The 22321-nt window shown below is 47.7% G+C and overlaps 1 protein-coding gene across 3 annotated transcripts; it reads right to left on the bottom strand.

Annotated features, from left to right (window-relative positions):
- Positions 1-372: 372 nt before the first annotated feature.
- On the bottom strand, positions 373-22003 carry LOC123244166 (hippocampus abundant transcript 1 protein-like). 3 transcript variants are annotated; one of them, XM_044672495.1, is made up of 12 exons: positions 21703-22003; positions 13497-13592; positions 11415-11477; positions 9651-9778; positions 9046-9160; positions 6696-6914; positions 5614-5727; positions 4995-5066; positions 4750-4862; positions 4254-4351; positions 3905-4071; positions 373-3824 (listed from the first exon to the last, which is right to left on the bottom strand). In XM_044672495.1, the coding sequence occupies exons 1-12, from the start codon at positions 21790-21792 to the stop codon at positions 3612-3614; spliced, it is 1488 nt and encodes a 495-aa protein (XP_044528430.1). In that variant the 5' UTR covers positions 21793-22003; the 3' UTR covers positions 373-3611. The 3 variants fall into 3 exon arrangements, with proteins under 3 accessions (XP_044528430.1, XP_044528422.1, XP_044528438.1); XM_044672487.1 differs by having other exon boundaries at positions 21709-22003; XM_044672503.1 differs by lacking the exon at positions 21703-22003 and adding an exon at positions 14372-14386.
- Between the last annotated feature and the right edge of the window lie 318 nt (positions 22004-22321).

Genomic DNA, 22321 nt, shown 5'->3' with positions numbered 1-22321 from the left:
CAAAGGCCAAGGCTGCTGCCTTTCCCTTTACGGAAACCTCTTCCACGGCTAATGAGATGGGCCCCGTGAAGCTTTCCTGGAAGGGAAGACAACAAAGGAGTTTGGACAGCTACCGAGGACCTGCTAGCTCCGAAGGCCAAGTTCACTGCCCAGGATGCTGGGAGTCACCAGAGCCATCAGACTTGACTCAAAAAAAGCATGCTTGCGTGTGTGTGTTCAACATAGGGCTGGGTGGGCCATGTGCTTTTTTGTCCAAGCCCGCCTCACGGATGCCTGGAACGTCAGAGATGGGAAGGCCCTCAGGAGTTAAGATGGGGCAATGCTAAACAAATAGCTCAGCAGGCAGAAACACAAAGGCAGAGACTGTTTTTCTTTGTAAGAAGAAAGCAGCTGTTTAATAAATAACCAGAGGAGGGGGGCACCTGTCTCTAAACACAATCTGAAATCAACTAAATGTACTGAGTTATCAGCTAAAAACACAAAATCAACAACACACCAGGGGGTTAACGTCATCAATTCCAAAGTAAAGGGCTGGTCCCTTCTTAATTAAAACACAGAAGGTTGGCCACAGGAGGGCATTGGGGTGAGGGGTGGGGTTCTGGAGGGAGGGGGACCAAGCAGGACAAACCATGGAACCCCGGCTACCTGCCAACAGCCAACTCACATCATCAATGTTTGTTTCAAGCAACAGCAGGTCCACTGGGACTCCTTCAACTCCCCCAGCTGGGTTCCTGAGGGGGGGCATCTTAAACCAGAAGTGAACTAAGAAGGGGCTGCCTTTTGGCCTCAAACTGGGGGGCACTGTGGCCATAGGGGCATTCCTGGGACAAATGGCCTGGGCTGCCTTGTGGGAGAATTGACTTGGGGAATGTGCCAACATCCCAATAGTGGCACTCTGAACAGAAAAAGCTGCACTGGGGGGAAAAACGCCCTTTCAAAAAACTGGTTCACACTTTCCACCCCCTACAAAGTGTAACATAAGATTGGCAGAAATAGTGGTCTCTAGACAGCTTCCAGGACACATGGGCCTATCAGACCTTCAAGGGTCTTCATGCAGGCCTGGCAACTAATGCTTTTTAGGGACTGGGGGAAGGCAAGAAGTCTGGGATGTCACATGCTTCAAATAATTTTTTGAGGGGGGGATGGCAGGTTAAAGGGAGCAACCTGGTAGGACCCTGCGAGGGAGGGGGGGGCTTGCTGGAAATGAGGCCCTGAGGCTTGGTCACTGCCTTGTGGTTTCTCGGGTCCCTGCTCAGAGCTCTATTCCTGGCAATGTGAGATACCACAGAAGACTTTTCTGCTACCTAAGGGCTCCCGGCCTGATAACCCAAGTTGGTCTGTTAAGTTGAAGGTGTAAAAAAAAAAATTAAATTAAAAAGTGGTCATCTGTGATATTTTGAAAGGATGTGTGAGATTCTGCTTTTCTGATGTTCCTACCCAAAGTATGGATCGACTGTTGGCCCTGGTGGGGTTGCCCAAGTGAGACCTGGGTCACTAGGGTTGGAGCTTCAAGGGGAAGAGGAATGAGAAACGGGACTGTGGGGTCCCTGCAGACTAAAGTGCAAAATGTAAAACCCATCCTCCCTCCTCCCCCAAGGTGGGTTCATCTCCACAATGTCTGGATGGCTCTGGCTCCAGAATTGTGGGTCCTGGATGAGGGAGGAGACTCATGGGCAGGCTGAGGGCAAGGCAGCTCTGGCTACCACCCCTACCAAACACACAGGGTCCCCCTCCCCCAAGAATCCTTTGCTTCTGGAGGCTCTTGGACCTGTGCTGAGGGGCCAGTTAGATGTCCACTTGAGCCTTCCACCATCCAAGAGATGGAGGCCTGGGATCACTAACTATTCTGTATGTAAACTAAAGCCTTGGCTGAGAATGGTGGGAGAACTTGGGACCCCCTCTGAGGCAGACAAAATACCCAAGGGTATGCCAGGGAGGCCTGGGACACAGGCCAAGGCAGGGTCTTTCCCGGGAGGGGGGGAAGCCCAGGAAGCTGTCAGTGCCTCACTAGACGATGGAGTCTCAGGCTGCTTCGGGGTTCTTGGCACCAGACCTGAAAGTGACCTCCACAGCACTAATGGCGGCTGGCCCTGCATCAGGGGCCTCTCCAAGTGAAGGGAACTCTGGGGCATTTCCCCTCATCGAGAGGTCAGGCCAAGTGGAAGGCCCTCATGGACAAGGGACACCAAGAATCAAGTCAGAAGCAAGAAGGGACAACTCGTCCACCCTCTTGTCACCAGAAGAGTCAAGCATGGGTCACTCCTGCTCCCTCAGATGGTTATCTGCTCTCAGGCCTTGTGGTTGCTTTTCTGGCACCATGTGGGCAGCCTGACCTTCCTTAAAGGTGCTTCGTTTTGACCTTCGAGCTAATTCTTGTGTATGACAGTCCGTTGATGCTTTTGAGCGACTAGTCAAGGGGATGGCTTGGCCTTTCCTTCTCTACCCTTCCCTGGGCCTCTGGGGTGGGGGTGGGGATGACAGGTTACTGGCCAGTCTTCAGTCCCAAGAACTGACCTCAGAAACACTGGGCCAGTGCCAGGAATGCTCTCCAGAAGGAGGATTTGGATTCCAGGGACCCAGTCAGCCACAGTTATTCCAATGACCCACGAGCTTTTTGGACGGCAGCTGCTGGGGGAGCTGGCGCAGGGCCAATAGATGGGTGCAAACCAGTAAGGACATGCCAGTACCTCTGTGTACCTGGACATCCCCTCCTTCGGCGGGGCCCCCATGCCTTCCCCTTCTCCTTCAGCAGTCTAGAACCGTGACAAACTTGGCACTCCGACTACTGCAAGCCAGAGGGGCCTGATGAAGGGGGTTCTCTATCTTGGGCTTCTGGGGGCATGAGAGTAGGGAACACTGGGACTGCTCATGATGGTGTGGGAAATTCTTTGCCTTCTAAGAGACCATCAGCAAAGAGCTCCCTGTCCCAGAGTATCCTGGGCTGGGCAGGCACATTTGGTTGGGTGCCAAGGAAGAGGGGGACCACGGGGTAGGGTCAGTCCTGGATGGAGCTGACAGTGGGCCTGCTGTTGCAGGATTACTTTCCTGCTTGTGGGGGTGGGGGTGGGATCTCCCCTTCTGGGTACTGCAGTCCCAGGACCCTCTGTATCCTCCCCCCACCCTCCACCAGCAGACCGAGAGTGGGCCAGCGCAGGGAGCACGTAACCCGGGGAGAATCAGAGGTGCCTCGCATGCCTCTGGTGGCTGTCAGAGCCCGGGAGGGGAGTGGGCCAGGACCTGAGATTCGGCCGCGCTCCTGCTCCCTGGCAGGAGGAGTATTTGGCAGGTCCCATTTCAAAGTCCACAGTTCACCAGAAGCAGGTGAGTTAACACTACCCTGTCTTCACACGGTGTAGTCCCAACTCCTTCCTATTCTCCAGCCCGGGGTGGATGATAGAATCCTAGTTTTGCACCATTGGGACTGAGTTTGTGGGTAGCTGTGTTTATCTTTTTTGGCTCTGAGGGCCTCAGTCTTCTTGGTCCTCTCATTTGCTATTAGTGGTACAGTCCGTGACTGCCTCCCCTCCCGCCCTTGATCCGGTCTGCATCGAGCCCTCGGACGTCGATGCGGGGTCGGACGGAAGCGGAGGTGCCTTGCCTCTCCCTTCCCATCATACACTGCTGTCCACCAGAAGGGGCTCCTTGCCATCCAAGCCGCCTGCCTGGGGGCTGTGCGTGTGGCTCTGGGCACCATTGCTGTGTTTCTTGTGGCTGCCGGACCGCAGTGTGAGATGATTGTGCTCAGGGATGAACAAGGCCACGAGGAGGGACAGCAGGACTGAGCACGCTCCAAAGAGGAAAGGGGGGCCCGGGATGATGCTCCGCTAGAAGGCAAAGGACAGGAAGGGGTTAAGCCAAGGGTCCAGGTGGGGAGAGAGGGACAGAGCAAGTGGAGGGGCCTCACCTCATCCGAAGGGTTGGCCATGTTAGGCTTGGTGGCCTTCTCGAGGCTCTCCACCGCCACCATCTCATTCAGCTCCACGTGAAACAGATAGAAGACAAAGCCATAGAGAGCCGGGCCCAGACCATTGCACAGTCCCCGGATGCCGGTGATCATCCCTTGAACTACACCTGGGGGAGGGAGGTGGGGAAAGGAGAATGATCCACACCACGAGCTGGGCATCACCCCCACAAGGCCAGGGCTTCCTAGTCATGCCATAGGCTGCATCTCAGGGGAACACGTGAGAATGGCTGTCCTGGAAGGGAGGATCTCAGGGCCTGTGTGCATAGGAGGGTTTTGGGGTCGGAGCTACCTTGTTGGTCAGGGTCTGCATTCCGGGACACCATGGCGCTGATGGCAGGGAAGGTGATGCTGGACATGGCTGCCACTGCACCTGCGGCCCACATCATCCTGGAGGGAAGGAAAGAGACCAGCCTCTGAATGACATGCCCCCCCCCCCCACCCCCGGATGCAGAGAACTTGGCCAGAGCTAGGGTCAATGGTTCTCTCTAGTGCCCTGACCATGACAAAGCAGGGGCTCTGGGGCCCAGGAGGAAAGGAAGCGTGGGCTGGGAATACCATTACTCTCATTTCATGAAGCAAAGCACCTCCCTCCCCCGGGGCTTAAAGGGAAGCAGGAAGAAGAGGAGCCCTGGGCAGCAGCGTCACAAGCCCCTCTCCTGGAGGTCCCTCCTGAGGATTCTGCCCTGTCCCATGACCCAAGGCTCTGCCTAGGGTGGGGGAATTGTGCACGGAAGGGGAGAGGCAGCAGGCGGAGGCAGGGAGGTGGATTCCTTGCTGGTTCTTACCAAGGCTGGGAGCCAAAGCCATACCAGGCCAGCTGGAGGATCTGGAACCCCAGGCCAAGCAGGATTGTGTTCTTGTTCCCTATGGAGCGCATCAGGATTCCCAGCACCACTGTCTAGAAAGGGAAGGGGCACATGATGCCAAAGAAGGAAGAGAAGGCGCCAGTCTGGGGTAGGCCTGGGCCCAATGTGGGGTGCTGGGTGGTGTGAAGGGCACAATGGGGCAGGGACAGGGAAGGGACTCTCACCTGAGCCAGGATGGACAGAATCCCCACCACACCAATGAAGGCGGCTACTGTTTCTGAGGAAAAGCTAATTACCTGCAGAGACCAGAGAAGGGATGAAGTGTCTGGGGTTAGGATGGTCTGGGTGGGGTGGGGGGCTGCTAGGCCCTTTCTAAATCATAGATCTCTAATTCCTGGAAGTTGAGCTGAGCTTTGAATGGGCTTGTTTCTGGATAGGGAGGGCTATTGCTTAGTTTTTCATGGGACGGGAGATGGTGGATGGGTTTTGATGTGTCCAGCTTGAGTCCTGATGGCACCATTCCCTCAGTGTTTCATGTCTACTTGGGGAGAGTCCAAATGTCTAACTCGTCTCCCAAGAAGCCTGCTTCTACTGGCAGAGAACCTCTCCTCCCTGACTCTGAGCCACTCTCTACTTGGAAGAAATCCCTGCAAGAAAAGTGGGTGATCTACCTCGTTTCTTTGACCTTCTATTTCCAGCATAGCACAAGCCATGGCTTAGAGGACACTTCTGATGGCTGCCCAGAATCCAGGGCACAAGCGTGCTCACTGCTGACCAGGCCAGGGAGTGTCCACAGGGAGGGGATCTAGCTGGGGCCCTGCTTCTGGCCTTGGGCTAACTCACCTGGCGCAGGTAGAGAAAGAAGCTGGAGTACTGGCCGGCTTCTGGTAGATAGGACAGGAAGACAGTGATGCAGATGAGAAGCACGGTGGAGTCTTGGCCCACTTTTCGAAGAGACTGAAAGGGATGAGATGGGGATTGAAAATAGAAAGTCTGCCCCATGGGAAGATATGGAGTGATGGGATTTGAAGGACAGCAAAAACTACCACCACCAGCTCCAACAACAAGCTTCCTCCCTCCCGGCCTATCCAGGGTTCAAGATTCCCATCAGGGTCACTCCTTTAGGGGGATTGTTCTTCAAAAGGCTCCTGAGGAGGTGGGGCCAGGAAGTAGGTACTAAGTTAGCCCACTAGTACTCAGTATCAGTGTATATTCAACTAATATGTGATCCCATATTAGCACAAGTTAATCAGTTTAACCAGACAGCCTGGTTTGGGGGAAAGTATACTGGACTAGGGAGTCAAATGATCCACATTCAAGCCCTATCTCTAACTTTAGCTAAATAAATTGGTCTTTTAAGCCTCAGTTTCCTCTTTTGTAAAACAGGGATGATAATAGTAGAATTCTCTATTCAAACAGCTGTTGTAAAATGGGAATGTGTATAAAAAGCACTTTTAAAACTATGTATATAAGCAATTACATTCTTTATGGGGCATGTGCCATTTTAATTAGGAAGCCAGCAACAGGAGTCTGGGCACCACATTTTAATACAAGAATCAACAAAACTGGATTTGAAAACCATCCAGAAGGTGGTGATCTGGAAGGTGGGAGGTCTAGAAAACCTCTATAAGGAGTTAAAGGAATGAGAGCTATTTAGTCTGCAGAAGAGAAGCCTTACAGAAGTGTAATTCCAATCTGTGAAGGGCAGTCATGGGCAGAGGAGGCAGAACTCCAGCTCCGTGTGAGTCTTGGGGCAGAGCTTGGCACCAATGTGTGGAAAGCATTCTTCAGCTTACAGGCTGGTAGAACTTTCTAAGAAATCAGAATTGCCTGATAATGGAAAGACCTATGGTGTCAAGGAGAGAGCTCCCTGTCCCTGGGACTTTCAAGCAGAGAAATAAGAGTTAAGGTCCAGGGACACTTACAGCAAAGGGGTCAGCTTGCTCCCAGGAGATAGGAGCTCCCCAAGACACAGGCCGCATCTCTTCAGGCAGGGACTCAGGCACAGCCAGTAAGATGAAGCCAATGTCCAGCAGAGCCACTCCTGAGGCCAGCACCACCACCAGTGTGTCACCATAGGCGCGGGACAGGTAGGCACCAATGGCTGGGCTTGTCACCAGACTGGCAGCAAAGGTAGCAGAGACCTGAGGGGGTAAGGAACATGACAGATTACTCACCTGGCCCCTTCCTCATTTACAGTTTGCCCAAACAGCAGGTAGAAAAGCCTTGCCTTCAGAGATGAAAGGTACCCTCCAAGAGGAGCTCTGGCCAAAGACCAAAGTGAGATGAATCAGTCAGCTTTGGAGGGGTGTGGTGGGGGTGGGGTTCCTATTTTTTTTACCTTTTGGTAAAAGGTCTTTTTACCTTCACTGGACAATTCTGTGAAGGATCTCATGCCAGTGATATGAAGGGCTATGGGTAAGACACAAACAGGGATGGAGGACAGTGACACCCAGGCTCCTCACCCCCTCTCGTAAAGAGATACCAAGCAAAATTGGGCAGGGTTGGAGGAGAGGCACCAAGTGCTAGAAAGGTGCCAGAAAGATCGCTTCCAGCCAGAGGGATCAGAGAACACTCAATGGGGGAGCTAGCTCTGGAGCCAGATCTGTGGGGGTGGCTATACAAATGGGTATGTTTGGATGCACACATGCACACATATACATATACACACACATCAATTCACAGAGCTCTTTGTATATTTAAATGCTATCATAGATCCAAGAGTAAAGCCAGATGGGGACAAGGTCTAGCATGTGCAAAGGGACAGGAGGCTTGTTCTGGGGGGGTCTGTTTGTTAAAATACAGGTTAAATGAAGGGAGTAACAAGAGCAGTGAGAAGCTGTGATAGAGTCCCTGTGATGTACTAAGGGCTGGGGATGCAGAGACAAAACCAAACCAAACTTGCCTTTCAAAAGGTTACATTCAGTTGGGAAATGGGAAGAACCTATTGAAAGAAATACAAAGTAATAAAGGGGAGGGTAGAGAAAGCATTGGACACTGAGAGGGGGAAACAGGAAAGCCCAGTCTGAGCTGACGATGGTGGGTCCCATACAGGAATTACAAAGTATTATGAGAGAGATTAATGTGAAATCAGCCTGGTTAGAAAGGTTGGAGCCAAACCATGAAGGGGCTTTAAATGCCAAACAAATAAGAAAATGTGTTACTGGAGGAAAGAGGGAGCTAGTGAAACTTCTGGAGTAGAGGTCAGACATGATCCAACCTGTACCTCAGGAGAATCAGTCTGGCAGCTCTGTGTGACATGGTTTAGAGACAGAAGACAAGTCAGGAAGACCAATTAAGAAACTACTGCAGTAGCCCAGAGAGAGGTAATGAGGACCTGAATTGAGTGGCAAATGTCAACTCCATTGATGGGATTGATGAGAGGAACATTGGAGAGGATCTTGAATACCAGGCTCAGGAGTTCTGACTATTAGATGGATCATGGGGGCAGGTCCATAGATGTGATCAAAGCTATGCATTAGAAAGATGAATCAGGTGGGCTGTATAGGATGGCCTGCACAGAGAGGAGGATGAAGGCAAAGTGGTGATGAGGAAGCTATTACAAATTGCCCAGGAATAAAGGAAAGAGAGCTTTAAATGACGATGTAGGAATATGGGGGGGAGGGGGGTCAGAATGTGAAACATTTTGGGAGAAAGAACTGGAAGGACTTGCCACCAAACAACTTAGTCCTACAGTGATAAGTGGGAAGAAACACGGATGCCAGACTTTGAGCCTGGGGGACTGTAGGATAGTGATGCCACTAACGGAAATGGGGAAATGAGGAGTTGCAGGTTTGGGACAGGAAAAAAAAAAAAAAGATGCTATTTTGCAAAGGCAGACATTTAATTCAAAGCAGAAAGATGAAACATAGGTCCAGGGAAGAAGAAATGTAGGGTATAGTATTGTGAAAGGGAATTCTTTACTCTCTTTGTCTATTATGAATTAATCAAATCAAGAACTTAAAGTATTCCTACTCAAAATAGTCTAAGTAGGGGTACTTTAAGTTCTTGATTTGATTAACTCAAAATAGAGTAAAGAATTCCCTTTCAGTGTAATGGAAAGATTTCTGGCTCAGAGGCCTCTGTGGGGCACTCCACTGCCAGTCCCAGGCCTGGCATGGAAATGCCATGTGCTCGTTGGGCCTAAGCAGCTAGAGTAGGGTGGCAGGGCAGCCAGTGGGATGGTGTCAGTGGAAAGGAGGTGCCATCTCAAAAGTCATCAGAAGACTAGGTTGGAAGGATGAGGTTTTTGTTTCCAGAGAGGGGCAGGCTTACCAGGCCATAGGCTGTGCTCCGCTCATGTTCCTGGGTGATGTCGGCCACATAGGCAAAGATGACGGAGAAGGTGACTGCAAAGACACCTGACATGGAAATGACTGCAAAATACCACCTGAACGAGAAAGGGTTGCCTTGTTAAAGCCCTTCAATTGGGAGAAAGTCCAATGGAACTAGCCTCATGGCCCTGCATCCCCTCTTTTCCTGGATGCCAGTCTGATCAGTACAGTCCTAGGTTTTTCCCCCACAAACAATCTCAATGCATTTGGATTTCAGCACCTTAGGCACTATCTCCTTCCCTTAGCAATGAGAATTGACTAAGCACTTCCTCTTCATAGAGCCCTGTGCTCTCACACTTGGGGAATACAAATATAATTAAGATATTGTCCTTCCCATCAAGGAAAAGTGCCCTCTAGAAGAGGCTATATAAAGGCTTATCCAGGAAAAGGAGTCTCTATTGCCATAGCTGGTAAAGTACCAAGTGATGAAAGAGCTCAAGGGCTGGCCAGCCTGGTCAGGGCTTCTTCTCTACCCTTATCACATAGAGGTGGAAGGGAAAGAAAAGTACTTCCTGGGCCACCCCGCTGCTCCCTGGTCTCACTTACCATGGGCTGATCTTCATCAGGGGAATGGGTGCACAGGTAAAGAATACAGTCAAAAGGAGGAATGACTTTCTGCCCCAGACATCTGAGAGGGCACCAATGAGAGGGGCACTGAGGAAAGACAGCAGACCCTAGAAGACAAGAGGACAAGGATGGGGTAATTAGAAGCTGGGGGCCTGTGGTGAGCCACAGTTCTCTCTGGGGAGAAAAGAAAAGGCCAAGGTAGTGGAAGGCAGGCAAACTGCTCTACCTGTTCTCTAGGAAGGGGAAGAATTGCTAAGAACAAGAGCCTCTGGACCCAATGGAAGACTTCTAAGTACTTTTCATCCCTTAAGGCTCATCCTTGTTAACCCTAACTAAGCTTTTCAGGCCTTTTAACAATATATGCAGCTGCTATTCTACTCTGTGACAGGCTTCTAGGCTGAACATAGCTCTGAAGCTATCGGGGCTCTGACAGGCTCTAGGCCTCTGTAACTCTGGCCTGAGCTCTTACTTCCTATAAGCTCAATGGGATCAGGCTACAGACACAAGGAGTCAGCAGCAGAATATCTTAGTTTGGCACCCACAAAGTTCAAAACCGCATCATAGGAAAAGATATAAAATGATTTTATTTCTCTTTCCCCTGCTTCTCTGGAACTGATAGGAGAAGAGGAATCAACTGTGGTTAGGCTCCCAAACCACACAAAATTAGGAGTGAAGAGAAAAGGGCAGAAGTTGCTTCCTGTATAAGGAACAACATAGACAATGATGACATGTATCTCTGGTGCTTCCTGGCCTCCACCTCCATCTTGGTCCCAACTCTGGGTCCAGGTAGAAAATCAGATCTCTGGCTCCCTCCTTGGACAGCACCCACTTCTAGCAGAGTCCACATTTTTTTTTTAAACCCTCACCTTCTGTCTTAGAACCAATACTGTGTATTGGTTCTAAGACAGAAGAAGAGTAGGACTAGGCAATAGGGGTTGAGTGATTTGCCCAGGGTCACACAGCTAGGAAGTTATCTGAGGTAAAATTTGAACCTAGGATTTCCTGTCTCTAGGTTTGGCTCACAGTCCATAAGCTACCCAGCTGCTCCCAGAGTCCACATTTTTTTTAAGTCTTTCTACTCAGGGGCTATTGGAGAACTTATTACTAGATTGCTAGTAGGTTCTGGTAGAAGAATGAGGGACCTGCAAAGGAAGCTTGGGGGTTCTGTGGACAATGCTAACTCTGGAATCAGGAAGACTTGAATTCCAATCTTATCTCAAATACTTACTATACTATACTGTGTGACCCTGGGCAAATTACTGCACCTCTGTTTGCCTCAGTTTCTTCATCTGTAAAATGGAGATCACAAAAGCACTTGCCTCACAGGATGTTGTAAGGATCAAATGAAATCATATCCATGAAGTACACTGCAAACCTTAATGTGCTGTACAAGTGCTATTTTCATTCTGAGAGAAACCAGACCCTTAGGCTGAATTTGGCTTTTTCCACCCACCTCTTAGCTTTGTCCAATAGACATGGGGAAAGAGAGTGCTGTCCCCATGGCTCCCTTGCTCCAGGTCTCTCTGCTCAGCCCTGAATCCCCCACACAAAGAAGCCCATTGTCATTGTGGTAATGCATGTTTGTCCATTTGGAGCTGGACAGAGGCCATGGCCTAGTGGCAGGCGGGGGACAAGTGGCCTGGGGTCACTGCCAGATCCTGTCCCTGGGCTGCAATGGGGGCCAGAGGAGGGGCTTCCACCACAAAGTGGGAATAGACAAGCCAGGTGCCAGCTGAAGCTCACCTTGACTCCGTGGATCAGGCCATTCATCAGGAAGGTGTGCTGTGGGAATGTCTGGTGCAATACCTGTGGATGGTACCAGAACACCATGAGGCTGCCAGATGCTACAGGGTACTCTCCCCTGCTTCCATCACCCACCACCTCTGTCAGCTATTACCACTGTCTGGGGCAGTAGGGAGGGAGTCTGAGGAGTCAGGAGACTTGGTTTCAAGTCTTGGCTCCACTGCTGACCCTACATGGATAAGCCACATAACATTTCTAAGACTTGGCCTTATCTGTCAAATAGAGATGTGAAAACCACTGGACCCATCTACTTATAGGGCTTACATGAGAAATAACATATGGAAAGCATTTAGGGGAAAAAATGATTTACTGTTGCTAGACCCTGTGGACATGAGTACTCACTGTCAATGACCTCCCCAAACTCTTGGCTTCACTCTTTCTTCCCATTTACTGGTACAGTTAGCTAGCTCCTTCCCAAGTCCTGTTTTAATCCATTTTACTCTCAACTGGTCTACCATTTCTGTATTTTACCCTAAAAATAGGTTTCTAAGTGCCATTATATCTTGTAAAAAGGCAATTTCCTAGAAACTGGACATCAGAGCAGGAAGCAGCAGCCCATTAAACCATGTCATGTTCACAGCTACCCCAGTACCCAAAAGCAAGTTTGGAAAGCAAACTTCTCCCCCAAGGGGTTTCTGGTTGAGAGATTCTGCAATATCTCACTCCTTCTCCCCATTAAAGCAGAACCTCAGAGCTTGACTTTTGGAATCTTTTCATTAAAATAACCCCTCTGTACTTGGTATGATGGCAGTGTTTTTCTTTGTCCTTTTAACAGGAGATAATTCCCAAGCCAAGCCCCTTTGGGCAGAACAGAGTCAAAGCTGTTTTGCACTTAAGTGTGAGGCAAGCACAATCTACACTAGAGACTGTGGGTGAAGCTGGTGCCTAGTGCTGAAAGATAGGGATCAAGGGATTCCTTTCTTCAGGTCCACAATGCTGTGGATGGGGGCAGGTGAGCAAGGTGACAACTTTAAGATTTGAGCAGTTGTCATTCAAAATAAAAGCAGCTGCCAACTTTATAATACTTTCCAGGGACTAAGTACTTTCCTTCCATTATCTTAGAAAATCACAGAATCACAAGAGTAGACTTGGGGCTAGTCCAACCCTAGAAGAAATATGGATCTCATGTGATCTTAACACTGTGAGGAGAGGGAGTAAGTATAAGCTTTATCCTTCCCATTTTATAAATGAGAGAACTGAGGCTCAGCCCTGGAAGTTATTTGTCCAAAGGCACAGAGCCACAAAGAATGTAGACCTTGACTTTCATAATCTAGTCAAAGAGATAAAGCATGTATCCATGAGAAGCAGCAACAAAAATAAGGCGATGGAACGAAACAGGACTCCCCGGACCTGATCCAGTCCCATATTAAGTGGCAAGGGCAGTCTCCATTGTATGTTCCTTCAGGCTGAGGTGGCTGTGAGGATTTGTTACATCTTCTTGGTCAGACCATGGCCCAAATCTCAGGCTGGTTCATTCCATTCTGCCTACACTCCTCTGGTTTCCTAAGGGGACAGTGTTCTTACAGCTTGTCCTAATGTAGGCAACAAAGACACAATGTTCCATTCCCTGGGGAGCAGAGATCTGCATGGCTGGACCGAAGCTGGAGGTGAGCCTGGCCTGAAATTTGTTATCTACAAACTGTGCTTGCTCAGTTCATCATGGACAAAATGGCAACACTGTTCCATCAGGCTACTAGGCAGAGGTCAATTTCTAGGCTTCCCTATTTCAGGGAAATCACCATTTTCTTAGAGATGGAAATATATTCTCCATCTTCTTTGTATCCAACGGTGAGCTCTCTTTGGGGTTGTGGAAAGAGACCTTGGAGGGAACCTGCCCTATTTACCCTTTCTTTAGAAAGAAAAGTGACAGCAACAGTCTGGACTGTCTCTGGACTGTCTACTCTACTATTTCGCTTTATGAGAATTTCCCCAGCTTCTACTGGGAATCCAGTCCTCAGCCAAGCAATCTTTTAAGCTTTACCCTCCAGATCTGGTGGGCAGAATGGGGTAAGAAATACTCACCGTTAACATGGGGGTCGTGAGCAGGCCCCAAGCAAAGAATTCAAGGAAGATCACCACCACGGCATGGTATACACTAGGCTCACCAATCCCCTGTCGCTGAAAAACAACATGGCTGACTGGTAAGTGAATGAAGGGTAGGGAACAAGGGAATCATCACTGGGGAAGGGAAGAAAAGGGGCTGATTAAACAGTTCTCACTAAATCAAGATCTTGGAAGGAAGGCCTTTGTTTGCTTTAAAAAGTCAAGTGCAAACATCTCCCAGGCTACTGGGAATCTACTTGGAATCTCTGGTTCCAAGGTCCCTGAAGTTCAGCCAGGTTTAATCAGCAAGGTCACAGATTCAAGGGCTCCAGAAACCTGAGGCATCCATGTGCCCTTCAGTGTAACTGTGGCAGCTGGCACAACCTGGACCCTTGGGTCAGGCAAAAGGGCCCTATTACTTTAGAGGTGGAGCACAAACTCAGCTTTTATTGGCTAGAATCCTGGGTTCAGCTAGCTTAGGCTAGCAAAGGTACAGCCTTTTTTTAGATGATCTGGATGTCCTCTGAAGGCTGGAAAGCTAAGATGTCACCCAGTTTGGGTATTCAAAAATTACTCCAATCATGAGGATACAATTAAGCCAAGATAAACAGGCCAAGAAGTTTTAGACTAGGGAATTCTAGGGCCAGTTTGAAATGGAAATCCTTGCTTTTGGCCAGTATCATTAAGCTTAGAAAAGGTAGTAGAGTAGTGGGCCTCAGAACAAGAAAGGCCTGATAATCCATTTGATTTTGGAACAGCAAAAACCAGTGATTTCATTAAGGATTGAAAGTTGACACAAAGCTATCAAACTTTCTCCAGCCCCCATCCCTCCAAAGTCTGATACCCTGGTAAACCTCAAATAGCTTCATTCTTTCCCTGAAAGGTCACCCAGATCAAAGAGTTCTTTGCTTCCCCCAAATCAAGAGGCAGTTTGCTTCTTGAGGCCACGTCACAGGCTCCTGGCTCTTCAGCCTTGCTCCAGCCAACCCTGGGTAATCCACTCCTTGTTCTTTCCAACCAGTTCAGGAAAGGGAAAAAAGAATAAAAATAAAAAGCTAAGATCCTTTTCCCAGGCAAGACACAAATGCCAAGCTCAAGAAGCTTCTAGGACAGTGGCAGGGCACAGTGGCCAGTGCCATCTCTCCAGCTGAGATAAATGGCAGAGAAAGGAATGGACTGTAGTACTCAAATTCTGAAGCACTCATCTACATTTTGAGTAGAGTAGTCAATCCTGTTTTATCAGCCCTCATTAAAATATACCTACAGCAAAGCCTTCCTCCCAGTTTGACAACATCCCTCTTCAGATTTTTAACTCTTCTTTGAGTGTGGTAGAATGGAGCAAGCCCTGAAGTCCAGTGCATCTGAGCTAATTCATTATGTGATTCTATGGCCTTCTCTACTCCAAGGCCTGTTTTCTTCTCTAGAAAATGAAGTGCCTAAACTAGATCTACTTTCAGATTTTTCTCAGCTCTAAAACGTTCTGAAATTCTCTTGATTGATGAGTTGACTCTTCTGTCCCTCTCAGATTTTCTTCTAGGAGTTAATTTTTAAAAGGAGGGGGGAAAGGGGTGAAACATCTAAGTCACCTCCAAGATCAGGTATGTCCATCTCTTCCCCTCAAGGCAGTTACTCAAGAGGGACTGTAACATTCTGATCCAATCTGGTTTCTCAACTCTTTTGTTTCGCTATCTAATTTGCCTGGCTCAAACTCAAGTTTCCCTCTGTTACTCTTCCAATAGCCACCAAGTAAAGATGGGACTTTTTGAGATACTTTCTTCCTCATCTAATAAAATATCTCCAAACAATTCAATTGAACATTTATTAAGGGCCTACTACATGCAAGGACTTATGCTGGGTGTGCTGATGAAAGAAAGACCAGAGACTTTGAATTTACTAACAGCAGGATATATAATATGTATACATACAAGATGGGAAGATGCAATAAGGGCCAAAGGATCACATATTTAGTTGGGTTTGGCAGGAACTTTCAAGGTCATTCATTCCCTTCAATTTATAGAGGAAACAGACACCCAAAATTCTTTTGGAAAATGAGAGAGAGATACTTTTGAGCTAGAGAGACAAGAGAAGAAAGAGGTGGTCCTCAATATGATCCTGGAAGAAACACAAACAACTACTACTTGACAAGTCCTTCAAGACAAGTGCAGTGCTTCCTCTAAACCCTGCAGCTTCCTGTTCCCCAAACAATGAATAATAAGAACTAAAAAGTGGTCCTTGGAGTCTGTGCTAGTGCTGTTCCACCTCCTAGGTAAGCTTGACTTAGAAAAACATACTCTTTTAGACACTGATGATGACTATATATAAAAAAGACAATACAGCCAAAGGTAACAGAGCTTCAGAGTGATTCAGAAGTAGACACAGAAAAAAGGTATGTTTTGCTGGTTAAACTGTTTGATTCTACTCTGTTAATATATAAAGCATAATGTTTATGGTTTTATATAAGCTTACATTCCTTACTTCATACATTTATTTGGTTATTTGTTTTTGTTGGTGGTGTATGCATTTAAGAAACCAACCTGTTAGGGCTCTTCGATAACTTTGGATGGAGATCACAAATGACCTGCCTCACTTTAAATTTCACCTTCCAGTGAGGAGTGAGCCAGAGAGCTAACAGGTTGGGCAAATTTTTACAAAGATTGTTCTAATAATCCTCTTCTTCAGAGCTGACTTGTTTCCAGTGTAAATAAGGAAGCCTGCTTCACTTTCAGTTGAATACAGTAATCAAAACAACTTTCTCTCAACAGACAGGCCACTGATGTGACTCTAATGAACTAACTGTCCTCAAGAGGCCTCCCAAACAACCCTAACAACTCTTGGAATTAACACAAGCTTGCAAATAAGTCCATAAAATTTCATCCCTAGAAATCAATTCCTATGGCACTGCTAGTGCTATGAATTTTTTTCTTTCTTTGTAAGCCTTCATGATGATGTCTGCATTTATATCAGTTCTTTCTTTCTTTAAAACATTTTTTTAAACCCTTACCTTTTGCCTTAGAATCAATACTGTGTATTGGTTCTAAGACAGAAGAGTGGTAAGGGCTAAGCAATGGGGGTTAAGTGACTTGCCCAGGGTCACACAGCTGAGAAGTGTCTGAAGCCAGATTTGAACCCAGAACCTCCCACCTCTAGGCCTGGCTCTCAATCCACTGAGCTACCCAGCAGCCCCCTATATCAATTATTTCTGAGTAGATCCAGTCAGCCTCCTCTTGTAATAAGAAAATAGTTGTCAAATGAGCTGATATTACTGCCATATCAAACACTGTACTCGATTCTTGAACTATTAATTTAGCATTTACTCATATATTACTTTGTACTGTTCTCTAATTGTTTTATTTCTTAGTCTTATCTCTGACCTCTCAGATTAGATGTTCCTGAAGTGGGCCAGGGGACACATGCCTTTTACTGCCACAGAATCTCAAGTGTGTTTAATTCAGAAGTCATAGAGCCCAATCCATACCCCACATGGCACACAGTAATAAGGTTAACAAAATTCTGAAATGATGGACATGATACAGTTGAGAATGTTAGGGCTGGAAAGGACTTCTGGTCTTATAGGCAAGAAAACAGGATCAGAATGGGAAAAACCCTCCCATCAAGGCTATACAGAAAATAGCTGGGTCCAGAAGCTAGATCTTTTGATTCAACTCAGTACTCTTCCTATTCAACAAGAATGTGCGGTGCTTCTATTCCTTCCCCTTCTTGCAATATAAAAGAATTTCCAGACTTGGGCAAGCCTCTTTGCAAGGCTGAGTTATCATGAGGCTTATGTATCAAAAATTCATAAAACTGAGACTCCATCCTTTCGCCCTTTATCTGACATGATTATTGGCCTTGTTCCTCTCTAATTGAAGGTTCTCTGGGAAGGGACATACATGTCTTAAAAGCTTGAGTAGATGAAGAAAAAATATTAGAATCATAGGCTGACAATCTTAAAAGTGTAGAACCAGTGAAATGGAACCCCTTGAGAAAAGCCAGCCAGGTTACAAAGTAAACCGTGCAATGATATGGACGGAAGGTAAACTAGAAAGGTTAAGAAACTACTGGACAAGTTTCTGCTCTAAAAAAAATCCCAACAAACTAGCACAATGGCCAAAACAAACAAAATGAGATTTCAATAGGACAAAAGTAAAGTTTGGTAGTTAAGCACCCAAACTCAACTGCAGAGAGAGGATCTGACAGAATATATATAGCTAGGTAAAAGTTTATATGAAAAAGACTTAAGATTTTTAAATATAACTGAATAACAGTGTGTGATGTGCTTCTGAAAAAGCCAACTTGACCTTACTCCCTGAAAATCATAGGGTTTTGAAGGAGGGAGTTATAGTCCTATTGTCCTCTGTCCTAGTCAGACCACATAAGGGGTACTGTGTCCAGTTCTCAGGACACGTTTTTACGATGCAATTTGACAAACTGTAATATCCAAAAGAGGGCACTGGAATGGAATGAAGTGACTCAAAACCTTGTTATATGAGGTACAGTTGAAATACATGGGAATAGTTAGGTTAGAGAAGATTTTGGGAAAGGGACATGAATGCCATCTCCAAAGATCTAAAAAACTACCATGGGCAGAGAGATTTGTTTTGTGTAACTCCACAGGACCCAATGGGGAGGATAGTTCCTGGGGAGCAGAATTAAGGTAAATATAAAGGAAAAACTTTTCCTTCCTTCCTTCCTTCCTTCCTTCCTTCCTTCCTTCCTTCCTTCCTTCCTTCTTTCTTTCTTTCTTTCTTTCTTTTTTTCCTTAAAACCCTTACCTTCCATCTTGGAATCAATTCTAGGCAATGGGGGTCAAGTGACTTTGCCCAGGGTCACACAGCTGGGAAGTGTCTGAGGCCAGATTTGAACCTAGGACCTCCCATCTCTAGGCTTGGCTCTCAATCCACTGAGTCACCCAGTTGCTCCTGGAAAAACTTTTCTAAAATTGAGAGCTTTACAAAAATGTTAAGGACTGGGGCAGCTAGGTGGCTCAGTGAATACTGAGCCAGGCCCAGAGATGGGAGGTTGGTTCAAATTTGGCTTCAAACACTTTATAGCTATGTGACCTTGGATAAGTCACTTAATACTAACTGGCTACCTTTATTAGCTCTTCTGCCTTGGAATCAATACTTAGTATTAATTCTAAGACAGAAGGTAAAGATTAAAGAAAAAGGTAGTATTTTAAAAATGGAAAGGGCTGCCTTGTGAGGTTATTGTACTATGATTGAAAGTATTTGAACAAAAGCTAGCTGAACATTTAGGAATTATGCACTGGCCCGAACTCTGTTGGATCAGATAAACTTAAGGACTGCTCTCCACAAAGTAATTTTAATAAGTACTGCCCTCTTGGTCTCAAATGCTAAGAAAAAATTATGATGTATATTATACAAGACAACAGTCTTGAGACATATAAGAACATGTCACTGTCAGTGTTTATCCTTGCTTTGGGTCTAGAGCAGTGATGGGCAAACTCAGCTGGAGGGCCAGATGCAGCCCCCTGAAATGTTCTATCCAGGTTGTGGGACATTATTGCTAATCTGACGAATACAATGAGCAGGATACAATACAATGAAACTCCGAAAGAGCTGCTTTAGAAACAAGCTGACAGATGAGCATTTCCTTTCCTTTGGCCCCTCTTTAAAAAGTTTGCCCATCACTGGTCTAAAGTTATTGAGCTGACCTCCAAGATGTGGGATTCTTGGTACTGAAGACTCAGCTAATGGGAATCCCAATATCTGAATGAAGGCAATTAGAAAGATGGACAGTCCCAGTTTTTCAAACAAGCTACTCAGGAACAATGAATTTTAGCCCCTCCATGGCACATTTAGGGAACCCATGGTCTTGAGTGACTCAAACATCACATCAAAATTTCATTTCTCTCAAATGGTGACAAGAGCCAAGCACTAGATTTCTTGGTCCCATTCATTGCTTCTCCTCTGAGAAAATGACTGCTAGTTTCAGTCCCTAAAGGATGCTGTAAAGTAATTCCCAGCTCTCTACTTGATAACAGATAGACAGGGTCATGTGACATCAAACGAAAAACAAGCACCCAGGATCATCACAGGACCTTTGAGGCAGTGCACTGATTGGTGATTCAGAACAGGACATAGGGAAAGACTCAAGTTGAAGATATCCATTTAATATAAGATACTGAATTTTAACAAAACAACTTCCAAATAGTTAAAGTAAATTACAACTCTGAGTTGTGGGTCATGCCTGTGATACTCGTGTAATACAATAAATTTAGATTTTCTTTCTACACCTGTCCATCCCCTTACATGGGTGTCTTCAGGGATGCAGGTCCATCTTGGGAGGTGGCCTTGGACCCAGAGAGCTCCCCTAACCTAGCCAATGTCTTATTTATCCCCAAAGTACTGTAGCATGGAGGGGGATAACCATACCTATATTTTGAGTATCTTAAAGTACACAGATTGGAGGAGAAACTTAAATAAAGATTAAAGATAGAGGGAGACAAACCAAGTGATCAAAGTATGGTTTGCTGAAGTTCACAACAGTCATCAGAATCAGACAGTTTTACTGGAGTGGAAGAGAAATAAGAATTTCTTTGAGTGTCTGGAAAGTTTAATCCAACAGTACAAAGTCACACACACTTCAGCATGGAGGGGATTAACAAGGGAAAACAGGTAGGAAGGGGAATTAGTAAAATGTTAAGGGGGAGACCAATCAGGGATTGGACATACTGGGTGACAGTGAGAGAAGTGAGGAGTGATTGGGGAGGGAAGCTGGTGGTACATAAGAGAGCAAATAAGAATAATGAGGTCTAAAGAGTCTAGCAGGGGAACAAGAAGAATTGGGATGGCCAATGTATAAGAGATAGGGCAGATAGAAGAAAGGTCAGGGCCTGGAAAATGTCATGTGACTAAGAAGGTATGGCCAGAGACTGGATCTAAGGATGAGCATGTCTGGGATCAGGTTGAGTGAATGAAAGGGGAAAATAAGGAAGCAGCCTAAGGGTCAGAATTGAAGGGAAAGTTGGGGAAGCAGTGAAGTAGTAGTGCCCAGGGTAAGTGGGTTATAGGCTGGGGCCAGGGCTACAGAAAAGTACAATGGAAGATTGCTGGAGGCCAAGATTTGAGGTGTGAGAGGTATGTATGGGCTGAGAGATTACTGAGATAGAAGAGAGCTAGACTCTGTACTAAACAGGTTATCAACTGAGAACTAGGGGCTGCTGAGGGATGATAGTGGAGCCTGAAGAAGATTGGGGATATCTGCCTGACACAAACTAGGGCTGAGAGGATTTACTTTTTTGCCTTTTTTTGGTAGCCCCAAGGTTTACAATAGTGCCTGGCATACAGCAGGTGTTAAATAAATGCTGGTTGACTCACTATATTAGAAATATATGATGGGAGCCTAGTAAGGGCTGATGGAGAACAATGGAGGAGTGGGGTTGGACCAAGACTATGAGGAATAGGGCCTAAGGGAAAGATGGACATGAGGTCTGGGAGGCTTTTTGAAAAATGGGGAGCCATGGTGGGTAGGAGATGAAGGCAGGAATTAGAGAAATGGGTGTAAAGCTATGATGACTAGGCTTGAGGGAGCACCAGGGCCTGGCAGGGCTAGGGCTGAGAAGACATACCAGCAACTGGACTGAGGTTTGGGCTAGAGGCATACCAGGGGCCTAGCAGGGCCCAGGCTGGGAGATGAGCACACTACGGGGTAGTGAGGGCACTCTAGGAGCCAGGCCTGTGAGGGCCTGGGCTGAGAGATGGGAACATTAAAGATTTGGCCTGGATTGTGAGGTGGGCACCTCAGGAGCCTTGCAGGGCTAGGGCTGAGAAGACATACCAGCAGCTGGACTGAGTTTCAGTTAAAGGTATATAACCCAGAGGCCTAACAGGGCCCAGGATGAAAAGCAAGCACTGGGGGGGGAAGGAAGGCGAGGGCACTCTAGGGACAAGGGACAAGGCTTGGCATGAGGTGGGCACCTCAAGGGGGGCCAGGCTTACCAGGGAGGTGGACACATGAGGGAGTGGTGAGAGCACATTAAGGGTTTGGTCTTTACTGCAAGGTGGGCACCTGAGAGGACTGGCAGAGCCTGGAGGAGGGGAAGTAGGGACTCCAGGTGGTGGTGAGGGCACCCAAGGGCTGGGCCTGGCAGGGCCTGGCGGCACCCCAGGGGCCTGGCTGGGTCTGGGGGCACTAGGGAACTGGCAAGGGGCAGTGGCCAGGCACTCACGGCGCCTCCGTCCTTGGTGATGATCTTCTTGGCCAGCAGGACGCTGCGGTTGAGCCGCTTCTTCTTCTTCTTCTCCCCGGTCATGGTGCCGCCTCCTGGGCCCGGCGCCCCCCGCTCGGGCTCGGCCCCTTCATCCTGCAGCCCCGGGGCGCGGGGCGGCGCTCTCCCCGCTCCCGGCCAGGTCCGGCCCGGGCCCCGCCCGCTCGCTCGCTCCCCGCCCAGAGGCCGCGGGACCTGTCAGTGGCGGAGGCGGCAGAGGCGGAGGAAGCGGCGGCGGGAGCTGCCGGGCGGGTGGCCGGACAGCTTCTCCGCCTCCTCAGCGACCCACTTCCGCCTGCCTTGGCTGCGTGCGCATCCACACCGCCTCCGCTTCGCCTACAACTCCCAGCAGCCTGCGCGTCCGTCCCATCCCGCCCTCAATCATTCCAATTCCCGGCGTGCTCTGCTCCTCTATGGGAGGCGGGGCACTGAATAAGTGAGTGAGGGAGACTACAGCGAAGACTACGATTCCCATCATGCCATGCGCGAAAAATTAAATTTAGAGAGGTTGGGGAAGTCCTGGTCTCCGCCGGGTCCCCAGGTGGCTTTAGCTGGGAGCTGTCTTCCCAGAATG

Source organism: Gracilinanus agilis, chromosome 1 (genome assembly GCF_016433145.1).
Source record: "Gracilinanus agilis isolate LMUSP501 chromosome 1, AgileGrace, whole genome shotgun sequence".
NCBI classification, from domain to species: Eukaryota; Metazoa; Chordata; class Mammalia; order Didelphimorphia; family Didelphidae; genus Gracilinanus; species Gracilinanus agilis.
This window is presented reverse-complemented; position numbering and strand designations above follow the sequence as displayed.

Bases quoted from the DNA above. Each gene is read 5' to 3' on its own strand.
- LOC123244166 (XM_044672495.1), bottom strand. From the start codon at position 21,792: ATGACCGGGGAGAAGAAGAAGAAGAAGCGGCTCAACCGCAGCGTCCTG. The intron at 9,161-9,650 runs GTAAGTGAGACC...TTTCTCGTTCAG, and splicing joins CTGATGAAGATCAGCCCATG to GTGGTATTTTGCAGTCATTT. The intron at 6,915-9,045 runs GTAAGCCTGCCC...TTACCCCCTCAG, and splicing joins GGAGCACAGCCTATGGCCTG to GTCTCTGCTACCTTTGCTGC.